This window comes from Mobula birostris, chromosome X, assembly GCF_030028105.1.
Source record: "Mobula birostris isolate sMobBir1 chromosome X, sMobBir1.hap1, whole genome shotgun sequence".
NCBI classification, from domain to species: domain Eukaryota; kingdom Metazoa; phylum Chordata; class Chondrichthyes; order Myliobatiformes; family Myliobatidae; genus Mobula; species Mobula birostris.
This window is the reverse complement of record NC_092402.1, coordinates 73,464,340-73,477,510: the sequence shown is the minus strand read 5'-3', so window position 1 is coordinate 73,477,510 and position 13,171 is coordinate 73,464,340. Positions and strand designations below refer to the sequence as shown.

At 43.8% G+C, this 13,171-nt stretch overlaps 1 protein-coding gene across 4 annotated transcripts in view; it reads left to right on the top strand.

The window, feature by feature from the left end:
• Positions 1-13,171, top strand: part of ace (angiotensin I converting enzyme (peptidyl-dipeptidase A) 1) — a 154,925-nt gene that overhangs the window by 40,583 nt on the left and 101,171 nt on the right. For all 4 annotated transcript variants that reach the window (XM_072249001.1, XM_072249003.1, XM_072249004.1 and 1 more), the window contains exons 9-11: positions 333-477; positions 578-676; positions 7,414-7,536. In XM_072249001.1, coding sequence (XP_072105102.1) covers positions 333-477; positions 578-676; positions 7,414-7,536 — 367 coding nt within the window. The remainder of the gene's footprint in view (positions 1-332; positions 478-577; positions 677-7,413; positions 7,537-13,171) is intronic.

The window sequence follows — 13,171 nt, the reverse complement described above, 5'->3', positions numbered from 1 at the left end:
ATTTATTCCCACTCTTTGTTTCCTGTCTGAAATTATTTCTTTTAAGAGAGGCCGGACAAGCAAAAGACCCAATCACTAACCTCTCACCCACACCATTAAGTACAGGCAGAAAGGATTTAGTCTAATATAGCTTAGTGTTTGGTGCAGTCATTGACCAAAGGGACCGTTCCTGCACTGTACTGTTCTATGTTCTGTGTTATAGCTTCCCCTGTGCTGGGGAGCCCAGTGCACTTAATAGCCATTTAGATGAGATAATTTAGGAGGATTTAAGCCAAGAAATAAAAATGCTTAGCTTTAATTTTGTTCAATCCAATCTTTCAATTGCTTGACAGAGACTGACATTAACTACCTCCTGAAAATGGCCTTGGAAAAAATCGCCTTCCTCCCATTTGGATACCTAATCGATCAGTGGCGTTGGAAAGTGTTCAGTGGACAGATTTCCCCAGACAACTACAATAGTGAATGGTGGAAACTGAGGTAAGAGAGAGTGTGGTCCATGGTGAGAGATCAACATAAACTGAGACCAGCCTTGGGTTTGCATCAGGATTTAGCTTGTGTCTCCACTTGTGTCTTCCAGAACAAAGTACCAAGGCATCTGCCCCCCAATTCTAAGGAATGAAACAAACTTTGACCCTGGTGCCAAGTACCACATCCCTGCAAATACACCTTACATCAGGTAAATGTCCAAAGAATAGGTTTCACAGAGAGCTCCTTCAGTCATCTGCTTCACAGATACATCGGAACGAAGGACACACAATTGCTTTGGGTCTCCTGGTCATTTATATTGTTTCTTTCTGCAGCTCTTCTATTAACTGAAGGATCTGTTCAGTGCCCAAGCCAACCATCTAAAATCTATTACCAGAGGACTTGCCTTTAGGATGAGAGAGAGAGTAAGTTGAAAGGAGGCGTGTGGGGCAAGTTTTGCTACACAGAGACTGGCGGGTGCCTGGGTGATGGAAGCAAACACAGTACAGGCATTCACAGGCTATCAGATTGCACATAAATGTGAGGGAAATGGGAGCACATGGACATTGTGCAGGCAGAGCAGATTCATTTAGTAGGACAGTTGATTAGTTCAGCACAATATTCTTGAGCGAATGCAAGATTTTAAAAGCAAGCGGGCCTGTCAGGATTTTCTGCAGAGCTTGAGTAAGAGTGGAATTTTTTAAAAATGAGTGGGGCCTGTTAGGACTATCGGCAGAGCCTGAAATCACTTGGGTTATTAGGCACTTGTCAATGGCCACTAAAAAGAAGTTAGGTTTAAGTGGATCAGCCATAATGTGAATGGGCCAATGTTAGAGTGGAAAGCCGTGGCTTTGGCTCAAGAGGCTTCAGCAAAAAGAGATGGAGACAGAGGTAAGCTTCTGGTGAGTTTCTTTCTTTCTTATTGCACAGTTAGAGCTGTGGGAATGACAGTCAGGACAGTGGAGGACTCCTCTTGTGGGGTGTGGTAAGACAGGGAGACCTCCAGTATCACTGATGACTATCACTGCAAGAAGTGCATCAAGCTGTAGCTTCTGACAGACCACGTTAGGGAACTAGAGCTGGAGCAGATAAACTCTGGATCATTTAGGAAGCTGAGGAATTGATTGGCAGAAGATACAGGGAGGTAATTACACCTAAGGTGCAGGACACAGGTCACTGGGTGACCGTCAGGAGAGAGAAAAGGGATAGACAGCCGGTGCAGGATATTCCTATGGCTGTTCCCCTCATTAACTATTATTTTGGATAGTACTGGGGGGGGGGGGGGGGGATGGCGACATGACCTAGCAGAGGAAAGCCACAGCAGTCAGGTCTCTGGCACTGAGTCTGGCTCTTTGATACAGAAGGGAAGGGGGAGGGGTGGGGCAAGCATTAGTGGTAGAATATATCATTTGTTAAGGGAACAGACAGGAGGTTCTGTGGATGAGAACGACATTCCCAACTGAAATCTCATCGCCCCCTGGGCGCCAGGGTCAGGAACATTGCAGATCAAGTCCATAGCAATCCCAAGGGGGAGAGTGAGCAGCCAGAGGTCTTGGTCCCCACTGGTACCAATGACATGGGCGGGAAGGGTGATGAGGTCCTGCAAAGTGAGTTCAGGGAATTAGGTGCTGAATTATAAGGCAGGACATCCAGGGCAGTGATCTCAGGAGGGAAGGTTTCAGATTTTTGTGCTCTCTGTCAGGGAAGGTGGGTCCTATACCTGATATCTGGTAACAAATGACATCTAATGGCCACAATGCCATTAGTTTCAAAGTAAATATGCAAAAAGATAGGTCCATGGGTTGAGATTCTAAATTAGAGTAAGGCCAGTTTTGATGGCATCAGAAATGATCAGGCAAATGTGGATTGGGACAGGCTGTTTTCTGGCAAAAGTGTACTTGGTAAGTGGGAGCCCTTCAAAAGTGAAATTTTGAGAGCTCAAAGCCTGTGTGTGCCTGTCACAATAAAGTGTAGGGAATCTTAGCTTTCAAGAGATATTGAGGCACTGGTTAAGAGAAAAAAGGAGGTGCATAGCAGGTATGGGCAGGTAGGAACAAATGGGGTGCTTCTGGAGTATAAGAAATGCAAGAGAACACTAAAGAATGAAATCAGGAATGCTTAAAGAAGGCATGAGGTTGCTGAGGCAGACAAGGTGAAGGAGAATCCAAAGGATTGCAAGGGACAAAATTGGTCCTCTGGAAGATCAGAATGGGAATCCTTATGTGGAGCCAAAAGAGATGGTAGAGATCTTAAATAGTTTTTTTGCATCTGTATTTACTCAGGAGGCAGACACAGAACCTATAGAAGTGAGGAAAAGCGGAATTAATTTCATGGACACTGTACAAATTACAGAGGAGGAGGTGTTTGCTGTCTTAAGGCAAACTAGGGTGGATAAGTTCCCAAGACCTGACAAGGTGTTCCTTTGGATCATACAGGAGGCAAGTGCAGAAATTGCTGGAGCCCTAGCAGAGATATTTCAAACAACCTTAGCAACAGGTGAGGTACCGGAGGATTCGAGGATAGCTAACGTTGTTCTGTTGTTAAAGAAAGGCTCTAAAACTGAACCAGGAGATTATAGGCCAGTGAGTTTGACATCATTTGTGGGAAAGTTACTGGAAGATATTCCAAGGGACCAGATATATACAGTAAGTATTTGGATAGATATGGACTGATTAAGGATGGTGAGTATGGCTTTGTGTGTGGTAGGTCACGCCTAACCAATCTTATAGAGGCTTTCGAGGAAGTTACCAGGAAAATGGATGAAGGCAAGGCAATGGATGTTGTCTACATGGACTTTACAAATGCCTTTGACAAGGTACCGCAGGGGAGGTGGTCAAGAAGGTTCAGTCACTCGTATTCAAGATGAGGTAGTAAATTGAATTAGACATTGGTTTTGTGGGAGAAGCCAGAGAGTCAGATGGCTCCCTCTCTGACTGGAAGCTGGTGACTAGTGGTGTGATGCAGGGATCGATGCTGGGTTCTTTGTTGTTTGTCATCTATATCAATGATCTGGATGGTAATGTGATCAACTTGATCAGCAAATTTGTGGATGACACCATGATTTTAGGGTGTAGTGGATAGTGAAGAAGGCTAAAAATGGGATGAAAAATGTCAGATGGAACTTAATGCAGACAAGTGTGAGGTGTTGCACTTGAGTAGAACCAACCAGTGTAGGTCTTACACAGTGAGTGTTCAGGCACTGAGAAGTGTGGTAGAACAAAGGGATCTGGGAATACAGGTCCATAATTCATTGAAAGTGGTGTCACAGGTAGATAGGGTCATAAAAAAAAGCTTTTGACTTATTGGCCTTCATAAATCAAAGTACTGAATACAGGAGATGAGATGTTATGTTGAAGTTGCATAAAAAGTTGGTGAGGCCTAATTTGGAGTATTGTGTGCAGTTTTGGTCACCTACCTACAGGAAAGATGTGAACAAGGTTGAAATTCTAAGAATTCTTCTAAGAAAGTGTACAGAGAAAATTTGCAAACATGTTGCCAGGTCTGGAGGACCTGAGGTATAAGGAAAGATTGAATAAGTTAGGACTGTATTCCTTAGAACGTAGAAGACTGAGCTGAGATTTTTTAGAAGTATACAAAATTATGAGGGGTACAGATAGGGTTAATGCAAGCAGGCTTTGGTTGGGTGGGACTACAACCAGAGATCATGAGGTAAAGGTAAAAGGTGAAAAGTTTAAAGGGAACATTAGGGGAAACTTCTTCAGAGTGTTGTGAGAGTGTGGAATGAGCTGCCAGCAGAAGTGGTGCATGCAAGCTTGATTTCAACGCTTAAGCGAAGTTTGTAAAGGTGCATGGATGGTAGAAATATTGAGGGCTATGGTCCTAGTGCAGGATGATGGGAGTCAGCAGTTTAAGTGATCTTGGCATTGACTAGATGGGCTGAAGGGCCTGTTGTTGTGCTGTATTTCTCTATGACTCTATATAAATGGGATGGTTTGCACCTGAACTGGAGGGAGACCAATACCCTTGTGGTAAGATTTGCTAGTGTTACTCCGGTGGGTTTAAACTAGAGTTTCAGGGGACTGGTTTGATCGCAACATTTATGAGAAGTTTGGATAGGTACATTGATGGCAGGGGTATGGAGAACTATGGTCCAGGTGTGGGTCAATGGGACTAGGCAGAATAACAGTTCATTGTGGACTAGATGGGCTGAAGGGCCTGCTTCCGTGCTGTAGTGCTTTATAACTCTATGTCTATTGTGAGCCAAAGGGTCTGCCCCTGTGCTGGACCGTTCTATATTCTACTTCCCTTTGTCCAAAGTGACTCTGGACTCACAAGCCACAAACGGAGGCTATCATGTGTACAGTGCCCTATCCAGTTGTGAAATCTTCTCTACACACCTCTTTCTTTCTCATTACTGATCGACAGCAGCTCCCTGTATTCCACTTCAAAGCAACTTTACCTCACATTTTTCGATTCCATAGTTCCTTATGTTGTGGAACATAGCCATAAAGCCTATCAAGTCTATATCATCTCACAGAATAATAACATCAGGCTCCTTCCTTTCCCAATTTACCCTGTAAACTGTTGTTTTCACATTCCCACCAACTCCTCCCAGATTCTGACACTGAACTATATACACTAAGGGCAATTTACCATGGACAATTAAACCCACCAACACTTCCGTCTTTGGGATATACGTCAATATACGGTCAGTGGTCACTTCACCAGGTACAGGAGTGGAACCCAGTGTGGCCTTCTTCTGCTGTAGCCTGATCACTTCAAGGTTTGCTGTGTTGTGCATTCAGGGATGCTGTTCTGCACACCACTGTTGTAATATGTGGCTGCTTGTGTTACTGTCACCTTCCTGTCAGCTTCAACCAGTTTGGCCATTTTCCTTTGACCTCTCTCTTTAATGAGGCAATTTTGCCTGCAGAACTGCCACTCACTGGATGTTTTTTTTTTGTTTTTTGTACCATTCTCTGTAAACTCTAGAGACTGTTGTGTGTGAAAATCCCAGGAGATCAGCAGTTTCTGAGATACTCAAACAACCCCTTCTGGCACCAAAAATTATTCCATAGTCAAACTCACTTAGATCACATTTCTTCCCCATTCTGATGTTTGCCCTGAACAACAACTGAACCTGTTGACCATGTCTGTATGTTTTTATGCATTGAGTTGCTACCACATGATTGGCTGATTAGATATTTGCATTAATGAGCAGGTGAACAGGTGTACCTAATAAAGTGGCCACTGAGTGTATCTAAAAGACTTGGATAAGAATGACTGTGGACTAATAAGTAAGTTTGTAGACCACACAGAGATTGATGGAGTTGTAGAAAGTAAGGTTGGTTGCCTGAGGATACAGGGGGTCATAGATCATATGGAAAGTTGGGTGGATAGCGACAGATAGAATTGAATGCAAACAAGTGTGAGGTAATACGTGTTGAGTCAATTAATCATGGCCAGACATGCACAGTAAACAGCAGAGGTACAGTGGGAGCTTCACGGGCAAGCTCTTGCTCACTGAAAGTGGCTGCACAAGTGGATACTGAAGTATAAAAGGCTTTTAGCTTGATTGCCTTCACAGCCAGGGTGTTGAGTATAAGAGTTGGGACATCATGTACAAGACATTAAGTAGGCCACACGTGGAATATTGTGCGCAGTTCAGAGTTAATGCCTGGCCTGCACAATTTCTCCTTGTAACTAAAACCTCCCAATTCAGGAATGGGGTTTTAGTTACAAGGAGGGAATGTACAGGCTACAATTGTTCTAGTTAAGGATGGGTAATAAATGCTGGCTTGTAAATGAATCAATAGCAAGGCTGAAGGGTGACATTATGGAGATTTGCAAAATTATGAGGGAGATAGACGAGGTAGATAGTCACAGCTTTTTCCAAGGATAAAGGAATCTAAAACTAGACAATATGGGTGAAAGAGGAAGTACTTAAAGAAGATCTGAAGGGCGTTTTTTTCATACAGAGTATAGTGTGTATCTGGAACAAACTGTCAAAGGAGGTGGAAGAGATAGGTACAATCAAATTGTTTAAAAATTATTTGACCAGCACATGGGTTGGAAAGGAGTAGAGGGACAGAGGCTAAATGAAGGAAAACGGGATTTACATAGACAGCTCAAAGATCCTTTGAAAGGTCTTCAAACTGAAACAATAACCATGCTTCTCTTTCTACAGATGCCAGCTGACCTACTGAATGTTTTTAACATTTTCAATTTTTATTTCAGATACCTAGCATCTGAAGTTTTTGGTTTTAATTTACAATTAACTGTAACATGCTCCCTAACAAAAAGTCCACAAACATTCAATGTAGCCCAAGCATAGAATATTTATGGGGCAACAGAGGACAGTACATGCCAAACAATTTGGACATAAACATAACTCATCAGATCCCAGAGTGAGGATGAGAAGCATGAGAAGACATTTGGGCTACTTTAGTCAGCCAGGAAGGATACATTGTTCCTTGGAGGGTACATAGAACAGATTCTCTAGAACAAACCCAGGAATCGTTGAGAAGCAGAGCAGTTTAAAAGCTCACCACCACCTTCTCAAGGGTAATTAAGGATGGGTAATAAATGCTGACTTGTAAATGAATAACTAATAGGAATTAGTTCATGTTGCCTTTAGTTCAGGAAACTGATGGACTCTCTAATGGAAGGAATATAATTGGCTGATGTGGAAACCAGCAGTGGAGATTTAATTGTGGAAACAGCCCCACTGCCCACAGTGTGAAGTCAGCTACATTTACTGAAACTAAGGGGAAACATGGAACTATCTGAAATTAAAGATGTGAATAATTTCACAATTAAATTGTTAAGGCTGGGATTTTTATTAGGTGATCATATCAATGAATACGGAACAAAGCAGTTCACCAGAGGTTGGTACAGATCAGTCACAATCTAAGTGGATGGAAGAGGGATTTGAAGGATTTCCTTTTCTTATTCTCCAGAAGAAACAATTTACTCTCATCTTTACAGGTACTTTGTGAGTTTTATTCTACAGTTCCAGTTCCACAAAGCACTGTGCAAAGCCAGTAACCACAGGGGACCTCTGCATAAATGTGACATCTACCAGTCAAAACCAGCTGGGAAGTTACTCAGGTGGGATCTTCATCTTTATCCTTTGGTGTAAAATAATGGTTCAAAAATCTTCTTGAAATGTGCACTATGCAATTAAATGTAATATTGGACTCAAGAGGCTTTTCCTTATGTGTACCACACAACCATTGAGTCAATCTGAGACCTCTGAGTACTCCCAGTTACATTTATCGTGATTCAACACACAATTAACAGTAATGATATGAAAGTCTTCTGCACATGAGGGAGGGTTGAATGGGAGAGATGAGGTCTGCCACAGAGTTAGTTAAAAGATCTTTCCCCAGATGGAAGATTTGGAAGATCACCAAATCTACACTATGGCTATGCTCTTCCCATCCTGTCTTCTGTAAAAAAATTCTATTCCCTTTCTATTCTATTCCTTCGTCTCCGCTTCATCTGTTCCCAGGATGCGACTTTCCTTTCCAGGATATCAGAGAAGTCTTCCTTCTTTGAAGAATGTTGTTTCCTTTCCTCCACCATTGTTGCTGCCCTCAGCCGCACCTCCTCCATTTCCCAGACATTCACCCCATCTTCCCACCGCCTTTACAGTGCTGGAGTTCCTCTTGTCCTCAGCTACCACACCATGAGCCTTCACATCCAATGCATCATTCGCTGCAACTTCTTCCATCTTCAACGGGATCCTACCACCAAACACATTTTAACTCCCTCCACCCCACCCCCCACAACTCTCCACTTTCCACAGGGATTGCTCCCTCCCTGATTCCCTTGACCATTCGACCCTCCCCACTAAACTCCCTCTTGGCACATGCTCCTGCAAGCGAGAGAAATGCTACGCCTGCCTATTCACCTACTCTCTTACCTATTGGGGTTGTTGGTGCTCTCAAAGCAGCCTCCTCTACATTGGTGAGACCTGGCGTAAATTTGGGGACCGCTTTGTCGAGCACCTCTGCTCCACCCGGCAAGAGTGGAATTTCCCAGTGGCCAACCATTTTAATTCCTGTCCCCATTCCCATTCCCATTCCAAGTTGTTGGTCCATGACCTCCTCTTGTGTCACAATGAGGCCACTCTCAGGGTGGAGGAGAAACTCCTCATATTCCCTCTAGGTAGCTTCCAACTTGACAGCATGAATATTGATTTATCCTTCTGATAATGTTTTCCTTCCTCATTCCCACTTCTTCCATTCCCCATTCTTGCTTCTTACCTTTGCTCCTCACTTGCCTATCACCTACCCCCTCACCTGCCTATCACCTACCTCTGGTGCTCATCCTTCTTTCCTTTCTTCCATGGTCCACTGTCCTCTCCAATCAGATTCCTTCTTCTCCAGCTCTTTACCAGTCTCACCCACCTGGCTTCACCTATCACCTTCTAGCTAATCCTCCTTCTGCTTCCGCCACCTTATTATTCTGGCATCTTCCCCCTTTCCTTCCAGTCCTGAAGAAGGATCTCAGAAACATCAACTGTTTATTCATTTCCGTGGATGCTGCCTGGCCTGCTGAGTTCCTGCAGCATTTTGTGTGTCTTGCTGATTGCTCCCACTCACCCCTTTTGTGGCTCTCACTCCTCATTCTCCCTCACATGAATGTGATGATCTACAACCTACTCAAACTCACCTTTAACCCTCACCTTATCTATTTCCCCCAATATCCCCACTTAACTCCCCAAGCATTTCTCTTCCAATTATGCTCCTACCCTTATCATGTCCCCTAATTTTCCTCATCTGCTCCCTAACTAACCTCCTGATCTCTCTCCTTCCTCGCCACACCAGCTCCCCACCCCCATCCCTGATCATCTTGCTAAGTGCCCTCCCTAGTGATCTCCTCAATGGGCACTGTGGTAAATTTATGTAACATATGAAAATAAATCATGATACAGAATGTAATGACATCGTTCTTTGTATGGATGAAGCAAGCACCATGTGTTGCGGTGCTTTGGTATTAGAACAAGAAGGGTTATATGCCCTTAATTTAGAACTTTGTATCCAGGTGCCATTTTGTGGTTAGAACTTACCAGCAGACTAGTGAATGCAAAATACACCCCAATAGACAATAGACAATAGGTGCAGGAGTAGGCCATTCGGCCCTTCGAGCCAGCACCGCCATTCACTGTGATCATGGCTGATCATCCACAATCAGTATCCAGTTCCTGCCTTATCCCCATAACCTTTGATTCCACTATCTTTAAGAGCTCTAACCATCTCTTTCTTGAAAGCATCCAGAGACTTGGCCTCCACAGCCTTCTGGGGCAGAGCATTCCATATATCCACCACTCTCTGGGTGAAAAAGTTTTTCCTCAACTCCGTTCTAAATGGCCTACCCCTAATTCTTAAACTGTGGCCTCTGGTTCTGGACTCACCCATCAGCAGGAACATGCTTCTTGCCTGCAGTGAGTCCAATCCCTTAATAATCTTATACGTTTCAATAAGATCCCTTCTCAGCCTTCTAAATTCCAGAGTATACAAGCCCAGTCGCTCCAATCTTTCGACATATGACAGCCCCGCCATCCCAGGAATTAACCTTGTGAACCTACGCTGCACTCCCTCAATAGCAAGAATGTCCTTCCTCAAATTTGGAGACCAAAACTGCACACAGTACTCCAGGTGTGGTCTCACCAGGGCCCTGTACAGCTGCAGAAAACACCTTGTACTACTAATTCTGGATCTCCAAGACCTGCAGTTTTTGACATAACACCACATATTTACACACAAGACCCTGAACCACTCAAATTCCTGGTGCACAGGGAGCATTGGAAAGTCACATGAGACCACAAAAAACCAGTGGCTCAAGGGATCACCTCCCTAGATGCTGCCTCCCAGGTATGGCATGCTCCGGGATGGCCTTTGCCTGCTAAAAGATTTCCTTGGATGACCCTCTCCCAGACATGGGACAGGGTCTCCCTGAATCTCCCCACATTGTTAATTCAGAAACAAAGGTTCTGAACTTAAAGAGGGGTAACTTTGAAGATATGAGACGTGAATTAGCTAAGATAGACTGGCAAATGACACTTAAAGGATTGACGGTGGATATGCAATGGCAAGCATTTAAAGGTTGCATGGATGAACTACAACAATTGTTCATCCCAGTTTGGCAAAAGAATAAATCAAGGAAGGTAGTGCACCCGTGGCTGACAAGAGAAATTAGGGATAGTATCAATTCCAAAGAAGCAGCATACAAATTAGCCAGAGAAAGTGGCTCACCTGAGGACTGGGAGAAATTCAGAGTTCAGCAGAGGAGGACAAAGGGCTTAATTAGGAAGGGGAAAAAAGATTATGAGAGAAAACTGGCAGGGAACATAAAAACTGACTGTAAAAGCTTTTATAGGTATGTAAAAAGGAAAAGACTGGTAAAGACAAATGTAGGTCCCCTACAGACAGAAACAGGTGAATTGATTATGGGGAGCAAGGACATGGCAGACCAATTGAATAATTACTTTGGTTCTGTCTTCACTAAGGAGGACATAAATAATCTTCTGGAAATAGTAGGGGACAGAGGGTCCAGTGAGATGGAGGAACTGAGTGAAATACTTGTTAGTAGGGAAGTGGTGTTAGGTAAATTGAAGGGATTAAAGGCAGATAAATCCCCAGGGCCAGATGGTCTGCATCCCAGAGTGCTTAAGGAAGTAGCCCAAGAAATAGTGGATGCAATAGTGATAATTTTTCAAAACTCGTTAGATTCTGGACTAGTTCCTGAGGATTGGAGGGTGGCTAATGTAACTCCACTTTATAAAAAAGGAGGGAGAGAGAAACCGGGGAATTATAGACCGGTTAGCCTAACGTCGGTGGTGGGGAAACTGCTGGAGTCAGTTATCAAAGATAACAGCACATTTGGAAAGCGGTGAAATCATCGGACAAAGTCAGCATGGATTTGTGAAAGGAAAATCATGTCTGACGAATCTCATAGAATTTGTTGAGGATGTAACTAGTAGAGTGGATAGGGGAGAACCAGTGGATCTGGCATATTTGGATTTTCAAAAGGCTTTTGACAAGGTCCCACACAGGAGATTAGTGTGCAAACTTAAAGCACACGGTATTGGGGGTAAGGTATTGATGTGGATAGAGAATTGGTTAGCAGACAGGAAGCAAAGAGTGGAAATAAACGGAACCTTTTCAGAATGGCAGGCAGTGACTAGTGGGGTACCGCAAGGCTCAGTGCTGGGACCCCAGTTGTTTAAATATATATTAATGACTTAGACGAGGGAATTAAATGTAGCATCTCCAAGTTTGCGGATGACATGAAGCTGGGCGGCAGTGTTAGCTGTGAGGAGGATGCTAAGAGGATGCAGGGTGACTTGGATAGGTTAGGTGAGTGGGCAAATTTATGGCAGATACAATTTAATGTGGATAAATGTGAAGTTATCCACTTTGGTGGCAAAAACAGGAAAACAGATTATTATCTGAATGGTGGCCGATTAGGAAAAGGGGAGGTGCAACGAGACCTGGGTGTCATTATACACCAGTCATTGAAAGTGGGCATGCAGGTACAGCAGGCAGTGAAAAAGGCGAATGGTATGCTGGCATTCATAGCAAGAGGATTCGAGTACAGGAGCAGGGAGGTACTACTGCAGTTGTACAAGGCCTTGGTGAGACCGCATCTGGAGTATTGTGTGCAGTTTTGGTCCCCTAATCTGAGGAAAGACATCCGTGCCAGAGAGGAAGTACAAAGAAGGTTCACCAGATTGATTCCTGGGATGGCAGGACTTTCGTATGAAGAAAGACTGGATGAACTGGGCTTGTACTCGTTGGAATTTAGAAGATTGAGGGGGGATCTGATTGAAACGTATAAAATCCTAAAGGGATTGGACAGGCTAGATGCAGGAAGATTGTTCCCGATGTTGGGGAAGTCCAGAACAAGGGGTCACAGTTTGAGGATAAAGGGGAAGCCTTTTAGGACCGAGATGAGGAAAAACTTCATCACACAGAGAGTGGTGAATCTGTGGAATTCTCTGCCGCAGGAAACAGTTGAGGCCAGTTCATTGGCTATATTTAAGAGGGAGTTAGATATGGCCCTTGTGGCTACGGGGATCAGGGGGTACGGAGGGAAGGCTGGGGCGGTGTTCTGAGTTGGATGATCAGCCATGATCGTAATAAATGGCGGTGCAGGCTCGAAGGGCTGAATGGCCTACTCCTGCACCTATTTTCTATGTTTCTATATGTATTTCCCAATCCGGTTAGATTATTTTGCCCCCACATCACTTATCCTTCAGCCACCACTCTGTGCTGAGCTCCTCGGCAGTTTGGGAAAATGAAGAGAAAAGGCAGTTGGCCCTTTAGTAGGCAATATATGACCAACAATGGCGAACCAAACCCCTTAAAACTGTTTGAACAGGTAGAATTTTTTTTCAAATGCAGAAATCAGCATTGAATTATCATGCCCAATGTGGCATGAGGCCCACTGGGAAGCAACTATCCAGCCATCCTGACAACTCAACTTCAGCAATGTGATGTGGGCCACAGATTAGTAACCAGTAATGCCAGTACCACTCTTCTAGTGTCAGCTGAACAATAACCAGAAAAGTATTTCAGAGAAATAATGAAGTAGTTTCAATCAGTTTGGAAAACACAAGTGAAGAGTATGATCCCTGAACCTACAATACTGTGCAAAGAGTCAAAGGCACATATATATATAGCTAGGGTGCCTAAGACTTTTGCACAGTACTGTATTTGTCAATGTGGAGCAGAGA